Source organism: Pelobates fuscus, chromosome 10 (assembly GCF_036172605.1).
Source record: "Pelobates fuscus isolate aPelFus1 chromosome 10, aPelFus1.pri, whole genome shotgun sequence".
Taxonomy (NCBI): Eukaryota; Metazoa; Chordata; class Amphibia; order Anura; family Pelobatidae; genus Pelobates; species Pelobates fuscus.
Window position 1 is genome coordinate 99,253,759 of NC_086326.1, and position 27,732 is coordinate 99,281,490.

Below are 27,732 nucleotides of genomic sequence, written 5' to 3' on the forward strand. Positions count from 1 at the left end.
CCAATACAAAAAGCCTCTTACTATACACTTGCTCAATGGGGCTAAATTCCTAATCCCTGTCCTCTGGCGGGCAGAGGGGTATCCCGAAGCTCCACCAGTGGATGACCAGGATTGAGGAGATACGATAAATGGGGGCCCTGCTGGCTTCTCTACAAAACAGGACTGACAAATTCCATACTACCCTGGACAGACTATCTCCATTGCTAGAAAACCTAAGTAAGCTACCCACCAACCAGCGCCAAGGGGAGGTGGGGGGGCGCAAGGAAGGGGGAAGCACTATAGTGCTAGGAAAACAACTTTGTTTTCCTAGCACCATAGTTTCCCTTTAATACACAAGTCTCACCCAGCCAGTCTGTATTATTAGAGAAGCAATGCACTTGCAATTTGTTTTATGCCTAAGCCACTTGCTTACTTTCAAATGTACATATCAGTTGATAGCCTAATTACAATGAATATTTTGGTTTTGATTCCTGCTCCGGTCAGGCTGGTGTAATAACTATTTAGTTTTTTTGTTGGTATCTATTTTTCTAACTCCTATGTACCTGATAAAATTTTAAATAAAGATTGTGGGGGAAAAAATGAAAAGTAAGCAGGACTAATTATTTGATTAGATTTCAGAGAACCATTTGGAACAAGTCAGCGATTATATAAAATATCAGCCCCATCAAAAGAAGTAAAGTGTTCAAGTATCATACAACTAATCTTCTGTGGTATCAAATGAGACTAATCCATAGTGAAGAGAGGCTTTTTGAGTACTTGTTCAGTGGGGTATTTAAAGGAGCCTGTCCGCTTTTTACAAATAACGTTACTGGGTGCAGCATTCTTTGCTTGATTTGCATCCTAGTAATTTATTCCACCCCTGGAATCTGATCATCTGTCCTGGCAGCTTCACAAAGAGTGGTGATGAAATGCATCATTTGCAAAGAGTTAGCCTTGAGGAGATCACAATTCAAGGGACACCATCAAGATGTGGCATTTTCATATAACTAGTCAAGGATACAATAAGTCAGGTTTATGACTGTGGTGAAGCTGTTAACTAAATAATGTATCCAAAATACGCATTTTTGAAAATGAAATAAAGCTTACTAATAAGCAATTTTGTTATGTTATGTTTAGTAAAGGAAACCTATAAAAGGTTACCACTCAAAGCATCATAACCACTTCAGCCTGCTGTAGTAGTTGTGGTGTCAGGAGTCCCCTGGCACTGTTTCAGTTTATTTAGTCAGTCTGGTTTTGTACACTTGGACAATGTACCTGTGTCCCACTGGACATACACTGACACATCCTTTGCTTCCCTACTGAACCAGGTAGGACTGCATTCATTGACTGAGAGCATCAGCTGCTCCCAACCAGCTTAGCTGATGCTCTCAGAAAACCAGCTTAGCTTCTTCTGCAGAAAACCAGGTGTGGTATATGTACCAGGGGAACTCTGATAACAACTGTAAACCATTTTAAAAGGGGTTTGATAAATTACACTGGGATGATGACTGGAAACTTCTGTAACCATAACCACTACATGAAATGAAGCATGCATAGAAGCTTTGTTTAAAATCACCTTTGAGTGATGCAGTGAGGAGAAGTTTCCTTATTTTATTCCCTTGTTTTTCCTCTAAGCCATTTTCTATTCCCTCTCATGCTGCATTCAAAGCTTACTCCGGTTCCTCTAATAAGTGTTGGAATAGATAAGGGGCTATTTACAGGCACACATTTTAGATGATGGTTTGATTTAGTTGACATTTGCAACTTATATTTGGAACCTTTTAGATATATATTTTTTTGTTGATTATCAGGGGGTTTTGGCAAATATATTTGTCTTGTAACTGAGTTTTTTATTTTTTTATTTTATATTTTTTTTTACTGCCATTCCAGTACTGGGAGTGCATTTATATCACATGAACTTAGCCACATTACCTGGGTTAGTGTACCTTCCCATACAGACTTTTGTCTCTCCTTCCCATTGTGTGATGGATCTAAGTTGACTGAGTGCCATATTGTTTAACCTAATGTGCTGTTTGAGTTCAGTATTTTGCTACTCTCTAGGCTTGTTATTTAAACTATATACAATGTTACATCAGGACATCATTTTGTTTATCTCTAAAGTTTAAAGGGATACTATAGTCATCAAAACAACTGCTTAAAGGTCACCATAACAACTGTTACTATTATTATATTACAGTTTTGTAGTTGAATTTTTCCAAATAGTCTATTTTGGTCAATGTTTTGCAATTCAGTATTTAGTGATCTTCTCACTAGTCTCTTGAGCATTTGTTAAATAGCTTCTCTTGCACCTTTTCCTGCTTTCATGTCTTAAATAAATTATAATAATAAGATTATATATCTACTATGCCCTATGTATAGGTTCTTGACTTTGTTCTTGTTTTTTTCAGTGGAGGAGTTATGATCTACTTTGATCGAATTGAAGTTGTTAATATGCTGCTTTCTTCAGCAGGTAAGTGTATTTGTCTTTTGGCACGTCTTGGGTTTTGTAATACCTCTAGATATTGGAATATATCTATCTTTTTCCATCACCTTTCTGGTTCATAACAGAAAGATTACCAAAGTGCACACAAACAACCTTCCATATTTGCCGTAAATTATTTTTTTCATTAGTATGGCGGCAGTACAAGAGGGATGTACTTCCTTAAGGTGGACAAGTAGCATGTATAATTAAATATGTAAATTAAAAGAACCCACAGCTTCATACCTTAAATAACCGCATGACAAGAAAACAGAACCAGGAGACCAAATCCTGCAAATATTTAAAAATACTTTATTATACGGGGGGAATCTGGGGGAATCTGTACTACCGCTATACTATGGGTAAAAAAAAATTATGGTAAGTAAAATTTCTGTTTTTCCTGGCGTATTGGGTTAGCGTGAGGGATATAGCAAGATCCCAAACTGGGTGGGAAGTCAGGATACAGCAATAAACCGCATCTTACGATCAAAAGCATCTTCTGAGGGCTAAAAGATGTATAGCCTGTCATGATAGATGAAGGTATTGATGACCAAGTTACTGTCTTATATATGTCCTCCGAAGAAGCCAATGTATTTGCTGCCCAAGAAGTAGCCAGAGCTCTTGTCGAATTAGCTTTTACACTACTGGAAAGAAAAATCTTCTGATCAGAATGTTGTAAGCCAGATCCATTAGAAGAAAATGGCTGACACTTGAACTTTCAAGGTGCATATACTGAAACCTATCAAAAAGCCATCTTGCAGAAACCCAACAATAACGTGGATTGATGGAGTTGATAGTTCATTGCATTCAACAAACATTTTCCAGATTGTCCATTAAATCTTAGATGTTGATTTTCTGTATGATCCAGATCCAATGTACCTTCCTCCAATCCTTACTTCCAAAGTATTAACTTTGCAACAGCCATGCTGTCAGTCAGAACAAATATGAAAAGTCTCCATTGGTACTTTTGTTTTCCACTATTGCTTCCCTGAGAGTTCCCAACTTGTCCGGGCCATCTGTTTCAGCTCAGTAGGGCATGATAGCTATAGCTGTAGCTTTGTCTAATCCTATCTTTAGTAAAATACACGAAGTCAAGGAGACTGGAGGGAAAATGTATACTAGGTTGAAATCCTAGATGATAGAAAGCCTATCCAAAAAATTTGGGTTATCTGTCCGGCACAGGGAGGCAAAGGTTGGGACTTTTATGTTTTTCCTTGTTGCCCTGAGGTCTATCTCTGGTTGACAGAATTACTTTGTGAGTCTGCCAAACCTCATTGAATCTAGTGACCACTCGGTGTGCGTCTATTGTGCCCTGCTTAGGTTGTGTGTCCACTCCTCTGATGTGAACAGCAGAAATGGCTTCTAATCCTTTTTCTGACCACAAAATTATTCTTGTACTGAGATTGCAAAGAGCAGGGACTGTGTTCCTCCCTGTCTGTTCAGATGGGTGACAACCAGGGCTTGAGTCCTGCAGGAACGCATGGGAACGACGTTCCTGCACTTTTTCCAAAGCAGGAACGCCGTTCCCGTTACCAGTCCTGCAGGACTTGCCCTGCTACCTGCACACAGGGGACCATCACACGCTGTGTTCCTCTCCAGCACTAACTCACGCGAGACCCGCGGCTGTAAGAGCGTTGCCACGGGTTACCGTGGCAACGATCCGCACAGGCGAGTCTCGCGTGAGTTAGAGCTGGAGAGGAACACAGCGTGTGATGGGCCCCTGTGTGCAGCGGCTGCTTCCCTCCACCGGACCACCAGGCGATCTCCCCCCTCCCTGACAAGGTAAGAAGCAGGGAGGGGGGAATAAAACAAAAAAACCTAAACACAAAGTTTAAAAAACAAATGCTTCCCCCCATCATCCAGCACACACACACGCGCACACACACACATCATCCAGCACACACACGCGCGCGCGCACACACACACATCATCCAGCACACATGCGCGCACACACACACATCATCCAGCACACATGCGCGCACACACACACCATCCAGCACACGCGCGCACACACACACACACACACACACATCATCAAGCACACACGCGCACACACACACACACACACATCATCCAGCACACACATCATCCAGCACACACACACACACACATCATCCAGCACACACACGCGCACACATCATCCAGCACACACACACACACACACATCATCCAGCACACACACACACACACATCATCCAGCGCACGCACACACATCATCCAGCGCACACGCACACACATCATCCAGCGCACACACATCATCCAGCGCACACACATCATCCAGCGCACACACATCATCCAGCACGCACACACATCATCCAGCACGCACACACATCATCCAGCGCGCACACACACTTCATCCAGCGCACACACACTTCATCCAGCGCACACACACTTCATCCAGCGCACACACACTTCATCCAGCGCACACACACTTCATCCAGCGCACACACACTTCATCCAGCGCGCACACACACTTCATCCAGCGCGCACACACACTTCATCCAGTTCACACACATCATCCAGCACACACACACACACACTGCATTCATTATACACAATCTGCACTTACTACAAACACACTACATTCACTATACGCACTCTGCATTCATTATACACACTCTGCACTCACTACAAACACACTACATTCACTATACACCCTGCACTCACTACACACACAACATTTACTATGCACACTCTGCATTCACTACACACACACTACATACACTGCATTCATTATACACACTCTGCACTCACTACAAACACACTACATTCACTATACACACTCTGCATTCATTATACACACTCTGCACTCACTACACACACTCTGCATTCACTACAAACACACTACATACACTGCATTCATTATACACACTCTACACTCACTACAAACACACTACATTTATTATACACACTCTGCACTCACTACAAACACAATACATTCACTATACACACTTTGCACTCACTACAAACACACTACATTTATTATACACACTGCACTCACTACAAACACTTCATTATACACACTCTGCTCTCACCACAAACACACTACATTTACTATACACAATCTGCACTCACTACAAACACACTGCATTCATTATACACACACTGCACTCACAACAAACACACTACATTCATTATACACACTCTGCACTCACTACAAACACACTAAATTTATTATACACACTGCACTCACTACAAACTCACTACATTCATTATCCATACCCTGCACTATATGCACACTCCTATGCATATAGTGCAGTGCAGGAATCTTGGGTGAGTTCCCACACTTTTTTCCCCAGGACTTGACCCCTGGTGACAACTGTGATATTGTCCGATTGAATCCTTACGATTTTCCTATGATCAAAGTCTCAAAAGAGAATAGAGCCCTCAGAACTGCATTTAGTTGCTTGAACTTGGAGGATTACTGAACCTCTTCTGCAGACCATTTGCCTTGCCGGAATAAGTGCTTAAATGAGCTCCCCAGCCGGTAATTGAAGCATCAGTGGTAATTGTGAGCTAATCTTTTTGGTAAAAAAAAAAGATCGAAACCCAGGAACTTAAATTTTATTTGTTTCAAACTTTTTTGTATTTGGTGAATTCTGCATCCAAATCCTTCAGTTTCCCGGACCAGGATTGAACAATTTCCCATTGAAGTGGTCTCATTTGTACTCTTGCCAGTTCACAGCTGGAATGCATGACATGAGAATTCCTAATGTGCTCATTGTTTCTCGATAGAACAGGCTAAACCAGTTCTCAGAGACTAGACTTCTTTTCTAATTTTCAGGATTTTCTGTCACGAAAGCTTGACGGAGAGACACCTGGAGTCCATTTCTACATGTAAAAATGTGATTCTTGTTGAGGAAATAAATTGACTTCTCCCAATATACCAGCCAATCATTACCCTACAAGACTTGGAGAGTGACATGGATGTTTGTAAATATTCTTGGAGCAGTGGAGAGACTGAAAGGGAGGGTTTTGAATCGGAAGTGCAAAACCCTTCTTCCTCCTTTGATAGCAATCCTCAGGTACTTCCTTGAGCTCACTGCCATCAGGACATGAAGATGTCCTTCCTTCAAATTTAAGGTGTCCATATAATCCCCTTTTTGTAGCATATGAGTGACAGAGATTATCGTCTTCATCCAGAATTTTTGGTATTGAAGAATACATGCGTTCTCCTTCATGTCCAAGACTGGACGAAAAGAGTTGTCCTGTTCTAGAACTAGAAAAAAAAATCTTGAATAGACTACCTGAAATTGTTGCTTCTTGGGAACTTTCTCAATGACTCCTTTCTGAGGCAGGACCAAAGTTTTGGTTAATAAAACTGGTCTTCACTTGAGAGCTGTAATTTTGAACAAAGGAACCATTTGCGAAGGGTTTTGAGTGCAGGAGTGCATTCGACAATGGTAACAGACCAATCTTCCTCCCACTCTTTGTCTGGCAGCATCATTTTTCGCCTTTAATCTTGCTTGTTATCAGACTATATCTCACCAGACCTGGTATCCTGCAGTTTCCTACGGAAGCTCCAAAATTCTATTGGTACGCTCTTTATGTGCATGGAAAGAACTGCCTTTTCCATTTGCTTCTCTTATCTTGAGTGAGAGCCTTTTTTTGTGTCAGACATTTGCTTAAACCCAACAATTTGTGCCTTTCGAAAGGAAGCTCGCATAAAACTACTTTCAGAAGCTGTATCTGCGGTCCAGGATTTCAGCCAAATCGCTCTTCTTGCTACGATCTGGGCTGACTGTTTCAAAACTTCATTTGTCATGTCACATAAAAAGACATTAGCCAGGATATGATTCAGTTCTTTGTCTGTTCTTTCTAAGAGACAATCTTCCAGAGATTGTAGCCAAACATTCTGAGATCTGGCTACTGATGCTCCTGTAATGTTGAATTTACTTTGGAAGGCTGCTGCTCGAAAGGTTCTGCTGCAGAAACTCTCTTCTCGTTTGTCCATTGGATCCTTTAGCCCAGCCACTTCTCCACTGGGAATGGTGTTTTCTTTTTTTCTTTTTTAATAACTGTGTGACTTGCACATCCACCTTTGGCAATTCTTTCCAGTTATCAGAATCTTGTAACTTGAAGATCCATTTGAAATGCTTTGAAATAAATAAATAGAATTAGGAGATCAGACGTATCTCCATGCTCTGCATGGACATGCTGAATTTTCCTCCTAGAGATGTAGTGATTTAATGCATCTCCAAGCGAAGGTGCTGATTGACCAAAATCGCGTTTGGCCCTGCCCCCATCCCGCCTCCTTGTTGATTTCAGCCTGTCCAATGCTTTCCCTATGGAAAACCAATGCATTGGCTAAAAATCCCAAGGAGGTGGATTGGGGGCTAGGCCAGCGCCGGCAGACCCACGCAATCCTGGAAATAAGGGTTTAACCCTTTCTATGGTGGTTTTAACTCTATAATGTCAGGAATACATGTTTGTCTTCCTGACCCTATAGTGTTAAGTTATTAAAATGTGCAACTAGTGAAAATTAGTATTTCGCAGACTGGTAAAATGCTTGTAAGTGCTTACGTCTTCAAAGATAAATTTACCTAGCATTCATAACTGAATTTTTGTAATGTGCTTTTTTTTTTTTTTTATAAATACTTCTTCATATTGATATTTAAACTGTGTCGTTGTTATTTAAGTTGTATCATTCTTGTTATGTTTGTTGTAAGTTAAGGGGGAAAAATACTTTACATCATGCATTATACATGGAGATAAAGGCATGCACATTTTTATTTACATCTAAGTGATTTTTGCTCAGACACTGGTATTTATATATTGTAGGTTTATCTGCAATGTGCTTTTAAAAAAAAAAAAAAAAAAATTGTCATTTTATTTTACCATAACTTTTTGCTCACATTTTTAGCATTAAAAGTTTCTGGAAATTAAACTCAACTCTTGCCCATTAAGTACACCATCAGACCTATTTACTCAAAAGCTCGGGGCCGTAGTAGAAGGCTAAGAGAAGGAATATACAGCTGAGCAGAGGCCTCAGAAGTGGAAATTATCAGCACCAGCACACATGCTGGATTTTGATATTGTCACTGGTGCTATTATCCTGCGACATCTTTAACAAAGGAGGCGAGAGCAGATCTACATGAACAGGGTGCAGCTCCTCAACATAATCAGTCCCGAGCCATCCATCCACACCCATAATACCATCCAGTCATATCCATAATCTAAGATGTCTATTTACATCCAGTCGCCCTAGCCATCCATCCACACCCATAATACCATCCATTCATATCCATTATCTAAGCTGTCTATTTACATCCAGTAGCCCTAGCCATCCATACACACCTGTTAAAGGCCAGTCAACCTCAAACAAAAATCGGCCCCAGCATTCCAGCATCAGTAATTTTGAGCATTGTAACCAAGCCTATTACATGGACAGATCATACAAATAACTCATGAGTAAAGTGCAAGCAAAAATGTGCATACAATTTCAAGTAACTTTCAAGGAGTTTGCTATTTGATGTAAACTGCTCACAAGATCTAAATCTCAGGCAGATATGTGAATAATTCTCTTTTGATTAAAAAAGAAAACAAAAGGGAGATGGCTCACTGTTTACTATAGCGTGTAAATAGAGCTGACAATTTGTTAAAATGTTGCGTTCTAGATACAAAAGCTGCAGACTCTACAAGTGTACTGTTCACAAAGCACATGTACTACCAACTGGATTCTGTGTTGTTTTATAGGAGTCCGTCATAGAAAAAATGAGGCATACTATGGCATTTGATTGATTGAAACTGTCTGGATTTTAGAAATTTTATAGACTAATCTCCTGACTTCCTTTATGCTTTTTGTTTCCACAGTGTTAGATGTTGTTCGAAACTACACCGCAGATTATGATAAGACATTAATATTTAATAAAATCCACCATGAGCTGAACCAGTTTTGCAGTTCTCACACCCTTCAGGAGGTATACATTGAGCTATTTGGTAAGCATACATGAAAGTAATTTTGTTTGCTTGCTCCTGACAGATATGTACAAACATTCAAAATCTAGGTATTCACACAATTCGTATTGTAATTTTTCCCTTCAGATTAGAGGCAGTGCTTATACCACAGGGATATCCAATCTGGAGGGAAAAAACAGGCAGGCAAATCTCCAAACATTTAAACCCTCCCCTAATTACCTCCTTTCCCATAAGTAGCAGCTCCTCCTGATCATACCCAGTTCTTTGCCTGCCTCCGGCAGAGGAGGTTCTCCAGGAAGCAGGTGAGAAGGGCTGAGGCTCTGGGGGCACTGCTTCCTTCATGTCCGGGTAAGTAGCCTTTAACACGCCGGACGGCGTGGTCCCTCAAGTTTTATGTTGCCGTCTAATGCCGTGCCAGGTGCCGGTCTGACGAAGGACGCAGGCGTGCGTCGGCTGGGAAGTCCTGCGGTGGAACGCACACACAGGTTGCGTTGCGTTCCACTAGGGAGTCGCGGAGCGCTATGCGCATGCGCAATGCGAACCTTGATTCAGGCGCCAAATTTGAACTGGGCGTTCTCTTTGGTTTCAGGACTTATATGAGCATTTACCAGCAGCAACCTCTGTTTGCCAGGAGCTCTCAGATCGGTTGTAAAGAGTGTTATCTCACCTGCCCTCCAACACACTCTCAGGCCATTTAAGGTAAGACTGATTAAGTTTTTAATTAAATGGGTCCTAGCCTGAATCGATAAGGAGAAAAATTTGATTGTTTTCCCTTTTTTGTTTTCTCTTTTCAGTATGTCTAATCCGGAAAATTTGGATAAAGTTGCTGAAAAGGGGAAATGTTCATCTAAAGCCAAGCATTTAATCTGCTCTGTGTGTAGCCAACCTATGCCAGATGGTTATAAAAAGAAACTTTGCTCAGTGTGTTCTAAAGAAGCTTCAGAGGAAGCAAAAAGAACAGAAATGTCTACTTTCCTCAGCTGGTTGCAACATAGTATGCAGCAAACATTTGTGGATATGCAGTCGGCTGCATTACAGTCAGTCCAGGCCTCGGTTGCCCAAGATTCGCAAGTTGTAAAACATGCTAAGAAAAGACTGAGATCTTGGGAAGCTTCTGATACTAGTTCAGTAACTAGTGGTTCTGAGTATGAGGAAATTTCAGGTGGTGATTCTTCAGATGAGGAGTTTGCCTTCCCAGATGAAGCAATTGGGAAATTGATTAAAGAAGTGCAGTGCATTTTTGGAATTGAGGAAACAGGGAAAAAGTCCAAAGTGTTTCCTTTTCTCCCACAGATTAAGGAATTGATTTTAAAAGAGTGGAAATTCCCTAGTCACAAGCCGTTTCTGTCTAGACATTTTAAAACTCTTTTTTCCTTAGCATCGGAACAAGACTGTAAGCTGGATACGGTCCCTGTAGTGGACGTTCCTATTGCTCAAATCTCTAAGAAAACTACTTTACCGATTGGAGACACAAGCGGGCTCAAGGATGTCATGGACAAACGCATTGACTCCTCCTTAAAAAAGTTGTTCATATCTTCTGCAGCCCAAGCTAAAGCTTTGATTACGGGGTCATCTGTTGCCAAGGCCCAAAGACTTTGGTTGGAAGAACTAGAAAAAGTTTATACGGGAGAAACTAAGGAAGACCCGGTAAAGCTATTAAAGAATATCAGGATGGCATCTGATTTTTTGGTAGATGCGTCTGCAGAAAGCCTAAAAATTTCGGCCAAGAGTATAGGTACTTCAACAGTCGCCAGAAGAGCGCTTTGGCTCAAAAATTGGTCAGCAGATACAGCATCTAAGAATTCACTGTGTGACCTATCCTTTGAACCAGGAAGACTTTTTGGTTCAAAACTGGATGAATTGTTAAAACAGATGAAGGAAGGAAGGAAAGCTTTACCAGAATCATTTAAGAAGCAGTTTAGAAGACGTAAAGCGGAGTCGCTTCCCTCATTTAGAAGTTCCTTTCGTAGAAACTATTTCAGGGGTCAGCATAAAAAAGCCTTTGATTATAGGAAGAAGGAAAGATTTTCTGACAGAAGAAATAAAAAGTTATGACGCCAGGCCTGTGGGTGGAAGGCTGAGTCACTTCCTAGAGCACTGGAAAGGAACAACATCAGATCGCTGGGTTCTCACAGTGATAAAACACGGATACGCTCTAGAATTATCACAAGCCCCAATGGAAATGTTTCTATGTTCCGAGGTTCATTCTCTAGAGATGGAACTCTCTCTGATGCGAGAAGTATCGACTCTATTACTGAAAAGAGTGGTGGAAGAAGTTCCTCTCAAGGAAAGTTTTCGGGGCACCTATTCAAGACTTTTCTTGGTTCCAAAGCCAGATGGTTCGTTCAGACCCATTTTAGATCTAAAAGCCGTAAACAGGTGGATTATCAAAAAGAAGTTCCTCATGGAAACAATAAAGTCCGCTACTCTGCTTATTCATCCAAAAAGTTGGTTTGCGTCCCTGGATTTAAAAGATGCCTATCTTCATGTGCCCATAGCAGAATCCAGCAAAAGTCTTCTAAGGTTCGCTGTGTGCTGCCGATCAGTAATCAAACATTACCAGTTCAGAGCATTACCTTTCGGCCTGTCATCAGCACCCAGGGTATTCACAAAGCTGCTAGGAGTCGTTTCAGCTTTTCTAAGAGGTATGGGCATCTCTGTCATTCCGTATTTGGACGACTGGCTGTTGATTGCAGAGTCCCAAGGTCAACTACAGCTAGACCTGGGGACAGCGATAGAATCGCTAGAAAAGCATGGCTGGCTAATAAATTTCAACAAATCGGAACTAGTGCCAGTTCAAAGGATCCAGTTCCTGGGTCTGATTTTGGATTCTATCGCAATGAAGATATTCCTGCCAGAAGAGAAGAAACTAAAAATCAAGCGATTAATTCGGAATCTCAGAAGAAAAATTGTGTTTTCAATCAGAGAAGCCATGGGCTTACTGGGTCTGTTTACAGCCTCAATCCCGGCAGTCGGTTGGGCAAAATCCAGAATGAGACCTCTACAAAGAAACATTCTGCAAGTCTGGAATCGACAGGAACTCGGCCTGGATGGGCTTATGAGGTTCAACAAGCTAACTTTGAGAAGTCTGCAGTGGTGGACATCTTCTCGATTCCTGCACGAGGGTCTGTCATTCCGGATGAAGTCCTTCACTATAATTACGACAGACGCCTCTGCCCTGGGCTGGGGGGCCCATCTGGGAGACATCAAGAAGCAGGGGTCCTGGCAAGAGAAGGATATGAAAAATTCCTCGAACTTCAGGGAATTAAAGGCCGTGTGGATGGCACTCTTGGCATTTCAGATGCTTATCAAAGATCGACATATTCAAATCCGCTCAGACAATCGAACGACAGTGGCATATTTGAACAGACAGGGAGGTACGAGATCAACAAAGTTAGAAAGCCTTTGTTCAATGATCATGCTGTGGTCAGAAGTGCACCTGATGTCAATTTCAGCAGTTCACATTTCAGGGAAATTCAATGTGGTGGCAGATGCCCTGAGCAGGCATCATTTGAAACAAGCAGATTGGTCCCTGTCATGCAGAACTTTCAAGTTCATCACAGACCGCTTCGGTGTTCCGGAGATAGATCTGATGGCTTCCAGAATGAACAGGAAGACAGGACGTTTTGCATCCCTAAATCCAACAGACAGGCCGGATATCATAGATGCCCTGTCAGTTCCATGGAAGTTCAACCTGGCTTATGCCTTTCCGCCAGTAGTGCTTATTCCCAGAATACTTCAAAAAGTAAGACTGGAAAGTGTACGTATTATCCTTATCCTTCCATGGTGGCCAAGAAGAAGTTGGTTCTCGGTTCTCCTGAATTTTCATGGGGCCACATTTTGGAAGCTCCCACTTTCAAGAGAAATACTAGAGGACGCCAGGGTGCCTCTGCCGACCCTTCGAAGATTCCATTTGACGGCCTGGTTTCTGAACGCCAGATTCTAGAGAGCAACGGTCTGGATACTGAAGTGATAAAGATCCTGTTGGCAACTAACAAGGAATCTACTTCAAAGATCTACGCTAGAATTTGGAAGATATTCTGTCAGTGGTGTTGTAGATTTAAAGTCAACCCTGTTTCCGCATCCATCCAGAAGATTCTAAGTTTCCTTCAGATGGGATTTGCTAAAGGTCTTAAACCTGCTTCATTGAAATTGCAGGTTTCTGCTATCAGTTTCTTCTCCCTCAGATGCTTGGCCTCTAATATTCTGATTTCAAAGTTCTTCAGAGCTCTAACTCGTTTGGTGCCCTATGTTAGGGAAACCTATCCTCCCTGGGATCTTAACTTGGTTCTTTCAGCGCTTTGTGAGCCGCCCTTTGAACCATTGGAGGAAGCTTCCCTGAAGATTATTTCGTTAAAAACTGTCTTTTTGGTGGCTATTACATCAGCTAAAAGAATTTGTGAGATTCAAGCTCTTCGGGCGAATTTTCCTTTTTTAGTTTTCCATCAGGACAAGGTGGTTCTAAAGCTCGATCCTTCTTTTATACCTAAAGTTTTTTCGGTTTCGAACGTCAACCAGGAAGTGGTCTTACCGACTTTTTGTCAGAATCCATCTAATGCCTTGGAAAGCAAATTTCACTGCCTAGACGTAAAGAGATGTCTTTTACAATACCTAAAATCTACGGAATCCTTCAGGAAGGATAATAGTCTTTTTGTCCTATTCAGAGGCACTAGGAAAGGCATGAAGGTTTCGAAGAGTTCTCTGGCTAGATGGCTGAAGGATTGTATTCTGTTGGCTTATTCCAAGAATGGCATGAAACATCCAGGCCCTATAAAGGCCCACTCTACTAGAGCGGTTTCGACGTCTTGGGCTCTCCGAGCAGCTGCATCTCCCTCTCAGATTTGTTCGGCTGCTACTTGGTCCTCTCTCCATACTTTCTCAAGACACTACAAGTTGGACATACTGGCCTCGGAGGATGCTGCTTTTGGGCGCAAGGTGCTTCAAGCTGTAGTTAAATGAACCCGCCCTCAGGATCTGCTTTATTATATCCCTGTGGTATAAGCACTGCCTCTAATCTGAAGGGAAAAACATAAATTTTACTTACCGTAAATTTCTTTTTCCTGAAGATTAGAGGCAGTGCTACATTCCCGCCCCTTTTTTCTAATAAACTCAGTAATTTTGCAGCTATTTGGCTTATGTATTTTCTGGGTATGATCAGGAGGAGCTGCTACTTATGGGAAAGGAGGTAATTAGGGGAGGGTTTAAATGTTTGGAGATTTGCCTGCCTGTTTTTTCCCTCCAGATTGGATATCCCTGTGGTATAAGCACTGCCTCTAATCTTCAGGAAAAATAAATTTACGGTAAGTAAAATTTATGTTTTTTTCCCCATGTTGAAGAAACATTTTTCATAAAAGAATAAATGTGTGTAAGGGGGGGAGGGGGAGGAGATTCTTTTCCTATTTTTACTGCAGCCTCTTGGACTTTTTTTTGTCCTGTAGTGAGTGTAACGTGTTCCATGGCAACGGAGCATGCACAATGAGGCATTTTCTCTGTGCAGCTCCTTATCATTGTGACTCTGTACCATCTGCATATGGTGAGTGCTGCAAGCATATTTAAAGTACAGCTGTGGCCTTTCCCGTTTCTTCTTTACAGCATACTTTCTATTGTGTGGATATGCAGAAAATGCAGCATGTTTAAGTGGAGATACAGAAAGGATATGCTGGTGTTGGTTTTAGTTCCTGTGCTTCTGTGCAAAAAATTAAATATACATTTCCGTTTAGCATTTACTAATTTTCCTTATTTTTTTCCTAGTGTAAATTCCCTAATATTTTAGCATTCATGTGAGCGTTCAGTTCCTCATTACCTCTGCAAAAATGTTGGTTTGAATTACTGAATATATTTAATACATTCATGAAAGTGGTCCATACTAAAGCTGTCACTGTATGAAACAGAATTCATTTTCTGATTCGCCTCATATCATCCTTACATTCCTGGAGTGTTTTATGTGAAGAGTGTGTCCTCTTTTTTTTTTTTATTTTTACAGGAAGTACATATTTTAATAGAAATTGACACTTTTAGAAATTAACCTTGTTACACCCCCTGGCTGACAACAGGTCCCGTTTACTTCCTGGTTTGGTTAGCTCATTGGAGCAACACTCAAGAGGCAGCAATTGCTCAGAGAACCTGCCTTGCAAAGACTTCTCATTGAGTTGCATTGGCAGGTCTGTGATTGGACAGTCACAGAAAGTCTGAGCGTGGTTAGAAGGGGAGAATCTTCAAAGGGCTTCAGACAAGAGATCTGCAGCTGTTGCAAGCTGTTTTTAGATAAACCCTCGATGGGAACAAAATTTACATGTATGCATGTTTTATTTGGGGTTTATCTACTAAGCAATGATTTTTAATTGATATATTTAGACAGTTGAGCGTCCCTTTAAAATATGTGCAATGATAGACAGGTCTTGTTTGCCGCATTACTCTAAGTGTAGGGAAGGTTTATTTACTTGTCCTGTCTTATGTCTTCATTTATCTCTTTCCTGCCATACTGCAGATCAAATTGATGAGAACCTGAAGCTATCTCTACAGAAGGAATTAAATTTTATGGCCCCTGGACTCACCATTCAGGTAATTGGATGAGGGCCTCTCTCATATCATGGGTGAATCTAATCTCTCTATTGTGTGTTAGTGTGTTATAAAAGTTTAACCACAGATGGTAAAACTGTACAACTTAATTTTGCTATTGCTTTAAGACCGCAATAGGTCTATACAGCTATATTTGGTTGCTTTGCGTGTCAATGAGTCCTTTGGAAATCGATCTTGCATAATTTTTGTTATAGCCACACCCACTCACTAAATTTTCTGGAGATCACAACATTTATTCTTCCGAACCAGTTGGCATATTAAAACAAAGCAAGATGTAACAAGATACTTTGGATCTTCATTTAAAAATACCTTGAAAGGGACACTCCAGACCCCTAGAGCAATTCAGCTTGTCTGCTACAGGGAGTGATCCCCTTCAATTTAAAAAAAACACACAGTTTAATATTTTTAATTTCTGACAATCTATTGTTGTTGATTATCAATGTATAGTAGAGAAATAAAAGTACAGTGCAGGTAAGGGGGATATACATGAACAAGGAAAATGGTACATTTGTGATTCGACCAGTGAATGAACAGCACATGACAAGATAAGCGTTTCGACTCGTTGTGTAACTCTGCATCAACCAAGGCAGGTACTGGCAATCATTAGACTATCTGTGTCTGGTCCTAGGACAACACATTAATGCGGCCCATCAGTGTAGTGCAAGGAAACTGCATACGAGCAATATGTTTCTTTATCCCGACAGGGCTCTGCCCAAATGTTTTGTAATATTTGATACAGAATCCATCGGGCCCTGCCTGACTTAATGGCTTTCTGCAGTGCCTCCAGAGTGATTTCAGAGACCAGAAGCGTTGTGGGTTTGTGCAGGATTTTCTACTGCACGTTACTCGACAAGTAGTTTGTCATGTCGTCGAGACGCACAGTTGTGCTATCAGGGTCATCTCCGTCCGATAGGTTGTAGATGCCAGTCTATTACTTGTGGAAAGTGTCTGCAATATCTGAAGGGAATTCTGAGACCTCATGGAAATTCATCCGGATACTTTAAATATGGAAGCGATCTTGTTTCTTCCAGAGCATGGTTGCTAGCAGCCGACCCCATTTATTGGAGTGTTCATAGAAAAAAACTATTTTTGAAGCATCCTATGGTGTTGCTGGTTTAGTAGCATTGTGAGGTCTTTCTTTGCTAAGAGCAGATCGCTGAAATCCTCTCCTAAAGGGGACGTTTATGTTGCGTCTCAAGTGTACCGATCTTGTTCAATAGAGTTCGGGTCTTCTTTCAGGGTCATGGCAATGGTGATAAAATGACCGTGGAGCACACTTTTATGGGCTTCCCACACAGACGCTGGGATGAGTCTTGAGGAAGTAGTTGGAGAGCAAGTCCTGGGTCATCTGGAGAACCTCCTGCTCGATCAACGACGACTTATTGAGCCTCCAAATGCGTTCTCGTGGCTTGAATAGTGGAGAAGCCATTCGGAGAGAGACCGGTGTATGGTTCAATCATGTAATATTGCCAATGTCCGCTTCCCGTAGTAGTGACCAATAATTCTGATGTAAGAATAGTCTATTTTGGTGTAGGATCTGTGGACTGATGATAAATAAGAGTAATCTTTATCCTCCGGGTGGAGAGTCCTCCACGGCCCCATCAGACAATAGGGGGCAGGAAGGCCGCCAACTTAAGTGTGACTAGAATAAATACATTCCTGGAGCAACCGGATGGGGTACGAACATTAGGGAAAAGGGTCACAGAGAGAAGCTGACAAGCCATACACCTCCCTCTGCTAAGGCCCAACCCTGAGACCTAGAATCTGGCACTAGCAGTGAATGCTGCTTGACTCTCCTCTCCCCGGGAGCTCACCCCTCCTCCCTCCCACCTAGGATGAACAGTGTTAGTCTACCTATGTGTCAAACATATTCAGGTAAACCGCAAATCTGGATATTACTTCTCCGGCCCCAATTGTCAAGGTCCACTACCTGCCTGCGGAAATAGAGCAGCATGATCCCCTGCCGCGTAGTCGCCAGCTCAGCCAAAGAATGGGTTTGTTTGGAGCATTCTGAGGCTGCCTTCAGCATGGAAACTCGCTCCTGCAAAGTAGCAACATCTTGCTTGATAGCTGCCAATTCTGTCCAGATTGTGCTCTTTAGGGAAGCCTCTATAACCCCACCCACCCTCTCTCCCGCATTGGCCTTTGTAAACATGGACATGGCAAAAGCACAAAGATCCGTATGTAGCTGGATCATAGGGTGATGTGTTTCTCCCTTCCTGGTTTCCGCGGTAAGTGGGCTCCTCGTGGCCATCTGCTGCATGGTTGGCCAAATCCAGTCGCAAATAAGTTTTCCATCGGTCCAGATCTAAACGGCAATGGAATGCGAGGTGGGTTGGCGGTACTGGACTTCTTAGTTCTGCCCATTTTTCCCAGATTTTTATGCTGTTTTTTGGGTCTCTGGGCTAAGAGCAGAGCGCTCAAGCGGCCATTTTGTCCAAGCGCCAGGACATGCCCCCCAAAGTGCAGATTTCAATAGAAATTGCAACTTTGATAAATTAACCTTGTTACACCCCCTGACTGTCAATCCAACAACTAGCCATGTTACTGCCATGTTGTTTAGCTCAGTGGAGCTAAACTCAAGAGGCAGCAATTACCCAGAGCACCTGTCTTACAAGGACATCTCCTTGAGATGCATTTGGAAGTTTCTGATTTGACAGCCACAGAAAGTCTGGGTTAGAAGTAGAGGGCTTGCTTTTGATCTCTATTATAGAGGGAGATATATTCGGTTTCCGTTTTCTAGCAATACATAGTTTAACAGCCATCAAGATATGTATAGTCAGATATTGAGACAATTTATCAATTTTTGGAAATTTAAGTGGAATAAAAATCTTTCTAGAGATAACATAATATTTACTTTTAAATCAATAAAGAGTTTAGATATTTCCAATTTAAGAATGTCCAAACCTATACAATCCCACCACACATGTTTGAATGAACCATGTTCACTATTACAACGCCAGCAGATATTTGAGGAGTTGGCTTGAAATGTACATATTTTCAAAGGGACCATATATCATCTATGGTTAAGTTTAAGGTATGTTTCCTGTATGTTTATACAATGGACAGATTTTCTTAAAGCTTCAAATGCTTTTAACCAATCTTGGGATGAAAAAGATTTATTTAGGTCTGTTTCCCACCTAGAGATCGTATTATATTTTACCTCTTGATTTAATACCTCCAAAGATCTTCTAACTACTGAAGATTTATTTTTAATCTCTCCAAAAAGGATCTTGTCAAAAGGCGAATCTTTAATTATAGTTGCCTTATAAAGAAAGTTTTTTTTTTTTTTTTTTTTTGTTTTTTTTTATTCTTAGATAGGTAAAATATTCTTTATTCACAAGTCCAATTATTTCTTTAATACTTGGAAAGCTACACATCGTATAGGTCCTGAATTTTAAACCCAACTCTAAGTAACCAACCAGATAAGTTAAGATCTTGTATGAAGAATTTTAGCATCTCCAGAGGGGCATTTGAGGAAATTTGGTTTTGAGCAAAAAAGTGTTTCTTTATTGGTATTATAGATTGGAAAGTATGGGAGATAATTAAGTTGTCAATAGGTAGGTTTTTAAAAAAGTCTTTTATCAATCCAGAAAAGAAAGGTTCAAAGGTATTACATAGGCTCTTATATATATATATATATATATATATATATATATATATATAATATGTGTGTGTGTGTGTTATACCAAGCTTTCTGCTTTGAGTTATTTCCCCATTCTAAATAGTGTGAAAACATAACTGTGTCATGGATATAAAATGTACCGTATATACTAGAGTATAAGCCGACCCGAATATAAGCCGAGGCCCCTAATTTTATCCCAAAAAACTGGGAAAACTTATTGACTCGAGTATAAGACTAGGGTGGGAAATGCAGCAGCTACTGGTAAATTTCTAAATAATATTAGATCCTAAAAAAAATATATTAATTGAATATTTATTTACAGTGTGTGTATAATGAATGCAGTGTGTGCGTATGTGTGTGTGTATGAGTGCAGTGTGTGTGTGCATGAATGCAGTGTGTGTGTGCATGAATGCAGTGTGTGAATGCAGTGTGTGCAGGGCCGGTGCAAGGATATTTGCCGCCGTAGGCAAAAAAAAATTTGCCGCCCCCTCCCCCCCCCATATGTCCTGACTTCCCCTCCTCCTCCTTCAGTGGTCCTTACCTCCCCACCCCCGTGTTCCTTCACTCCCCCCCCAGTGGTCCTGACTCACCCCTCCCCTAGTGGTCCTTACCCTCCCCTCCCCTAGTGGTCCTTACTTCCCCCTCCCCTCCCATAGTGGTCCTTATCCCACCCCCTCCCTCTCATAGTGGTCCTTATCCCCCTTCTCCCTCCCATAGTGTTCCTTATCCCCCCCCATCCCTCCCATAGTGGTCCATATACCCCCCCCCTCCCTCCCATAATGGTCCTTATAACCCCCCTCCCTCCCATAGTGGTCCTTATACCCTCCCTCCCATAGTGGTCCTTATACCCCCCCTCCCTCCCATAGTGGTCCTTATACCCCCCCCCTCCCTCCCATAGTGGTCCTTATCCCCCCCCTCCCTCCCATAGTGGTCCTTATCCCCCCCCCCTCCCTCCCAGAGTGGTCCTTATCCCCCCCTCCCTCCCATAGTGGTCCTTACCCCCCCCCTCCCTCCCATAGTGGTCTTTACCCCCCCTCCCTCCCATAATGGTCCTTATAACCCCCCCCTCCCTCCCATAATGGTCCTTATAACCCCCCTCCCTCCCATAGTGGTCCTTATACCCCCCCTCCCTCCCATAGTGGTCCTTATCCCCCCCTCCCTCCCATAGTGGTCCTTATCCCCCCCTCCCTCCCATAGTGGTCCTTATCCCCCCCCCTCCCTCCCATAGTGGTCCTTATCCCCCCCCTCCCTCCCATAGTGGTCCTTACCCCCCCCCCTCCCTCCCATAGTGGTCCTTACCCCCCTCCCTCCCATAGCGGTCCTTATACCCCCCTCCCTCCCATAGTGGTCCTTATACCCCCCCTCCCTCCCATAGCGGTCCTTATACCCCCCTCCCTCCCATAGCGGTCCTTATACCCCCCTCCCTCCCATAGTGGTCCTTAACCCACCCCCTCCCTCCCATAGTGGTCCTTAACCCACCCCCTCCCTCCCATAGTGGTCCTTATACCCCCCCCCCCCCTCCCATAGTGGTCCTTATACCCATTTTTTTTGTTATTATTAATTTTTCTATTATTATTTTATTTCTTATTTTATTTATATATTTTTTTTTCCTCCCCCCTCCCTGCTTGATATATGGCAGGGAGGGGGGCTCTCCTTCCCTGGTGGTCCAGTGGCAGTTCAGTGGGGGGGAGAGGGGGGCTGGCAGAGCTGTAACTTACCTGTCCTGCAGCTCCTGTCAGCTCTCTCCTCCTCTGCGCCGTCCGTTCTGCTCTTCTGCCAGCTCCCAGTGTAAATCTCGCGAGAGCCGCGGCTCTCGCGAGATTTACACTGGGAGCTGACCGAGGTGCTGACCGGACGGCGCGGAGGAGGAGAGAGCTGACAGGAGCTGCAGGACAGGTAAGTTACAGCTCTGCCAGCCCCCCTCTCCCCCGGTCTGTATTATGGCAATGCAAATTGCCATAATACAGACTCTGACTCGAGTATAAGCCGAGTTGGGGTTTTTCAGCCCAAAAAATGGGCTGAAAAACTCGGCTTATACTCGAGTATATACGGGTATTTGGAAACGATAAACCTTCTGCTAATCTAGCTGACAACTTTGGCTGACATAACCATCCTTGGTTTTTAATTGCCCCAAACATAAGATACAAATAGACCATGAAACAATTGAAGTATTTTGCTTGGGACTCTAAGTGGGATGGTGCGAAGTAGATATTCTAATTTTTGAAGTAAATCTGCTCTAATAATATTTATTCTTCCAAGCCAAGATATTTGTAATTTAGACCATTTTCGAATTGCGTTTCTAAATTCTCTAATAAGTATGGTATAATTATCAGTGGTCCATTCTTCAATATTAAAGTTTATATTTATTCCCAGATAACGTAAGAAATTGGACCATTTAAATGTACAGTTATTATTCAGGTTATTTATTAATGCGCTTGGTAGATTATCATGCAGAGCTTAAGTTTTTTGCATATTGATCTTATAGTTCGAAAATCTACTGTATTCTTTTATACCACGAAGTGTAAATGGTATAGAAGATTCTGGGTTTGTTAATGTCAGAATTATATCATCAGCGAACATTGTTATTTTTTCTTCCTAAATTCACCCCAGTTATGTTATTCTGCTGCCTTATATATACTGCCAATGGTTCAATAGAAAGAATATAAAGAAGGGGGGGCCAATGGGCATCCCTGACTGGTTCTGTTTTTTAATAGAAAACCAAGCAGAATCTAAACCATTACCATAGATTTTTGCTATAGGAGAAGAATATAAAGACATTGTTAGATCCTTAGAAGATCCCTCAATCCCAAATGCGGAAAGTGTAGCTGATAAAAATTTCCAATTTACTCTGTCGAATGCCTATAATAGAGGTCAAAACCCAGATTCAATATCAAGGCCTAGTGGAAAAGGCGGTGTATTTTAAGGATAATAACATCGGCTTTTACAATAAGATTTGGGGAAAATGGTTTGATTAATATAAAAAAATAAACTATTCAAGCCTTATGTAAATTAACAACCCTAGCTTTGATGCTTCTGTAAGATAAACACATAATACTCCGAAAGTGTCTCTAGCTATAATGAATACTTTAAAGAAGCGATATCGACTCAGTCCTTTTCCCAGATCCCGATGCCTTGTTTTCTTTATTGTATGTCTTTTTATGTAGTTTTGTGTATATTGTAATATAATATTTATATTTTGTGTTTATCTTATGACACAATTATTTTTCTTTAATACTTGTTTAATTTGCAAAATTATAATAAAAAATGTTTTTTCTGACAGTGGAGTGTTTGTCGTGGTAGTGCTCTTTGAATCTGAACTTTGCTACCAGTGTATTTACTTATGCAGAACTTACGTATTGTGGGGATATTTATGGGATAATAATAGTAAACAGATGAGAATTGCCCACGATTTTCAATTCTCAGATCCTTAATCGTTATCGTGTTAAATGAAATGTATAACCATATACCGGTAATTAAAAATCACAAATTGTTAAAAAAAATAGATATTTATTTTTATATTCAATTGATAATAATATAAGTAACATGCATGATAATAATCAATGGAATTTTCAGTATAACATGAATATGTAATACAATATGGTAATTTACTTCCTGGTTAGTACAGCATAGACTCCATTAGCTGTCAAGACTGATTTACGACCCTTTCTTTACAGCTAAGGAAACAGTTTTAAGGAGACAGAGCATTCCTTAGAGCTGCAGTAAAACTTTCTGGCAGAAGTAACCCTTTCAATGCTGGCTAGACCTCTTCTAGGGATTTAAGATCTACTCCTATGTAATATTAATAAATAACATTTAACCAGTCATCAACCATTTCAACATTTCCTTGCATCCAATGAGAAAATCTACTATGTTCTATAAGCTGATATTTTAATTAATTTGTCTAAACAGATATTTTATCTTATTTTAGAGCCAATCAATACAGCTGGATAAATGGTCATGATATGCTAACGTGATATTAATCACACAAATACATTAATGATTATATTGATCCCAGCTGCAGATGGGATGCTATAACCATATATATATTCTTTAATAATTAAGATTTCTAAATATGAAATCAAACATGATTTATCCAGTCATATATCATGCTATTAATTTTAATTAATTTTGATTAATTAATTAAATGTATGTATATTTACCAGTTATGTAGATATTTTCTCATCAGATATTCTCAGGTAGCTAAGTGGTTCTCTGCATGGAGTGTGAGAGTTTCTTGGTTACTCTGGTCGCCCGATTCTGCCTGGATCTCTCTGAATCCCCAGAGTGTCGTAATGTGTCTCTCTTCAGTCTTTGAATCTCCGAATCCTTCTGAATCCTCCTCTCTTCCCTTGTCTTAACTTTTTAAAGGGAAAAATTCCTTAGGTGATAGCCAATCACAAATGTGGGGTGTGGTTGCCTTCTAGGTAATCATTTTAATATTCGAACTCAAGAGGGCAGCCTTGTTCCACTAGACATACCTATCCAGGAAAGAGTTAACTTTTCCTGGTGGCTATTTTTGACGTCATTTACGTTATCTTTATGTATCCAATAACTTATTTTATCTGTCAGATCACACAGTTTTTCTCAGTTTTGTCCAGACTATGCGTCTGCAAATTCTGCTATAATTCCTAAAATTGATAGTTTGTGAACTAAGTTTCACCTTAAACTATAATGGGACGTTGTACAATATCGAAAGTAAAATTTAATTATTTAATCCTCTGTCACCTAAGTCTGGGAATAGAATTTATTATATTCCATTAGTAATTAGACAGTCTGTCTACCCCCATTCTCAATGTCTTATCTATTTGGTTTGTTTATATACACATTCCATTCAGCTCTGGCTAAACGGTCAGCAATAGAGAAAGGAAAGAAATGTCGTGTCTTTGTTAACTTGAGAATAACAAAATGGAGTCTGGTCTGTTTAGCAATGACTTCAGAATATACACTTTGTATTTCTATCATAGCACAAAATGTCTGCCGATATAAATACCCTGACAGTATATATTTCAGATGTTGTTATCAATGTTCAGTGTGCAGGCCAGTAGTTTATCTGCAGGGTTGCCTTCAGGTTGCCATTGTGACATATGTCTATAAAGTTGGCTTATGAATATCAGAATTATTATGCATTGTGTACCCATAATGCATTGTTCACCATGATGTATATTTTGTATTGTAGTAATACTCGTTTTAGGGACTTAACTAAAGCACATTTCATGTGTTTTGGTTAATATATTATGTTCATGATTTAAGATCCAACATAACTACTTCCTTACTTTATAGAGTTAAGTTAGCTAGTGTACGGCACATACACTGTAATTGCACGAATCTTGTTTCTATCTAAATACTTTTTCAAATATAAATTCAAATGGATTTTAAGAAGGACATTTAATTAACTGGGCTTAGTTCGCACAGATTTCAGTTCTGAAGGAATTTAAGTTTTTAGACTTGTGCTAGGATTGCTGCATGCATCCTCTGTATCAATAATACTCTCTACAGGACACATGGAGGTCATTCTTTTTTTTATACAGGAACTACAAAACCTAATTAATTTGATTCTACGTTGGGAAAGAGAATTACAATCACTATATATTTTTTCTCCCTATGAATATTTCCCTTTCTCTTACAATACAAGTAAGCAATGGACGCCAACATCTAATTTTATTTGAACTTTGTCTGTAATCAGCATGTTCGCCGACAATGATTTTGTAGAAGCTGAGCGTCCGTGCTGTGATCTATTGATGTAGGGTGAAGTGAAAAAAAAAAAAACTCCCACAAATTCCAGGCAGGCTCTCACTGACAGTATGGGAAGTGTTTCGGCCTCCCCTCAAGAAGTATAGAAGCGGGCACTACATATGTGCCCAAGGTTGCTATCTGTGTTTAAGAACTCTTACATAGTTTGAACACCAAATAATTTTGAAAAGATCATTGTAGCTGCCTTAAGATATGAAATTGTGAGTTTTTTTTGTCTTACCTCTCCTGCAATCTCATGTCCCTTCTGCTCCCCCCCTCCTCCCAGCGATCTAGGAAAATGTATTAAAATAACAAAACCTTTTCAAGCAGACATGCCTGAATATATGCCAGATATGCCAGTACCTAGATTTCTTCTAAGCTTTGGTCTGTGTTGCAGATTCTAGTAAAATATTATTTTCAAAAAGTATTAAAGTTCACTGTTAGTAAGTTAGAGTTAAATGCTTTAAAAAAAAAAAAAAACACGTGAGGATGCCTAGCCACGAACTATGTTTTAATGCAAACGCTATTTCAGCTGTCCTTATTTACACTAATCTCAGGCGGATCACGCCATGTACGTTTAAACAATGGTATAATGGGACCCTGTAATTAGACACCTGTGACGTCTTAACATGCATGCTTTATGAAGGGTGCTGCTGTGACCAATAAATAGGACATATTAAGTGCAGCTCACTCCATTTGCCTTTAAATCAGAAAAGGACAAAACCAATAACCTACAAACTGGCTTTTTATACCAGTAAGGTTTTCAAAATCACCTGACAACGACCATGTGGATTTGGTTACAGTGTATGGCCACAGATTGCATACTCCATTCTCGGTTTACAGAGTAACCAGGTTTTGGCAGATATAAGTTATACATGTTGTTTGTGAGGCTCCTCTATTCCATTCTGTGTGTGTGTGTGTGTGTGTGTGTGTGTGTGTGTATCTCCATTTTAATTTGTTTGCTGTACTAGATAAAATCAGAAAGCATCTTCCATAAGGATCCTGATATGGCCGTGTTATCTAAAGATGCCTGTTTTATCCATATCTAGCACACCAATTCCATTAAAATATATATTTTTTTGCTTGTTCCAGAAGCTTTAAAAATGTTGTAGTGAAATGCTAATGTAACCCTGCTGTATATAAACACACATTCTGTTTATTGATCGTATCCTAGGCTGTGCGAGTTACAAAACCAAAAATTCCAGAAGCAATCCGGAGAAATTTTGAGCTCATGTGAGTATCCCAGCTGCTTTGCAGTTATTCCATTAAACTGTGGGGCTTGAACTGTTGTATTGTTTTTATTTATTTGTAGGGACCTTTTATTTATATTTAATTCTCTTTTAACAGTAGCTGCTCCATTTCGTACAGCAATATATCCAAGGTCATTTAATGTAATCTCTTCCCTCATTGCATGTTTCAGGGGCACCCTCAGAATGCAGTCGCTCGTCATTTATGCTGTTGGTGGCACAGGTTTATCGTCCTAGTTGTTTGTTTGCTCACAAGTAGATGGTAGATGACATGTGCTGATACATGATTTCATATCTCGGCACTCCTGTTTTATTATTTATAGTCTTTTTTTTTTTTTTCACCACCTCTTATAATTAATGTCTTTATATAGACTGTTGATTAAATGTGAGCTGCACTTTTGCATGGTGTTCATTCTCCTTTTACCCTGCAACACTTGGCAGGGAAACCACTAATTGAAATAACAACTGGAAAGAACGAGGCGATTCGCATTATACACTTGGATACCCCAAGAATACTGTCACTAATCAATAAAGGATACAAATTCCGCTGACCGTTTTACCTTTTAATTATAGGGAAGGTGAGAAGACCAAGCTCTTAATCGCAGCCCAGAGGCAGAAGGTGGTGGAGAAGGAGGCAGAGACCGAAAGGAAGAAGGCAGTGATAGGTAACTCTGACCTTCATCTCTATACTTCACTCAGAGTAAATCTGATTCTTCATGCTGCAACAACCAATCTATGCTTTAGTGACCATACCATTTATTTTATTGGAGAAAATAATTTGACAGTCGAATTATAGATACCCATAATGCTCATAAGCTTTAACCAACTCAAAACACAGCCGGCAAAAGTTCATAAAAGTTGTAGTTCTTAAAGGACCACTCTAGTGCCAGGAAAGCATACTTGTTTTCCTGGCACTAGAGTGCCCTGAGGGTGCCCCCACCCTCAGGGACCCCCTCCCGCCCGGCTCTGGAAAGGGGAAAGGGGTTAAATCTTACTTTTTTCCAGCGCTGGGCGGAGAGATCTCCTCCTGCTCTCCTCCTCCGATCCTCCTCTTCTCCTCCCCGTCGGCTGAATGCGCACGCGCGGCAAGAGCTGCGCGCGCGTTCAGCCGGTCACATAGGAAAGCATTCATAATGCTTTCCTATGGACGCTGGCGTGCTCTCACTGTGAAAATC

The 27,732-nt window shown here is 40.9% G+C and overlaps 1 protein-coding gene across 2 annotated transcripts in view; it reads left to right on the forward strand.

The window, feature by feature from the left end:
• The window catches only part of ERLIN1 (ER lipid raft associated 1), a 54,825-nt gene that overhangs the window by 21,396 nt on the left and 5,697 nt on the right, over positions 1–27,732 (forward strand). For both annotated transcript variants that reach the window (XM_063434346.1, XM_063434345.1), the window contains exons 5-9: positions 2,388–2,449; positions 9,272–9,397; positions 15,864–15,937; positions 26,485–26,543; positions 27,131–27,222. In XM_063434346.1, coding sequence (XP_063290416.1) covers positions 2,388–2,449; positions 9,272–9,397; positions 15,864–15,937; positions 26,485–26,543; positions 27,131–27,222 — 413 coding nt within the window. The remainder of the gene's footprint in view (positions 1–2,387; positions 2,450–9,271; positions 9,398–15,863; positions 15,938–26,484; positions 26,544–27,130; positions 27,223–27,732) is intronic.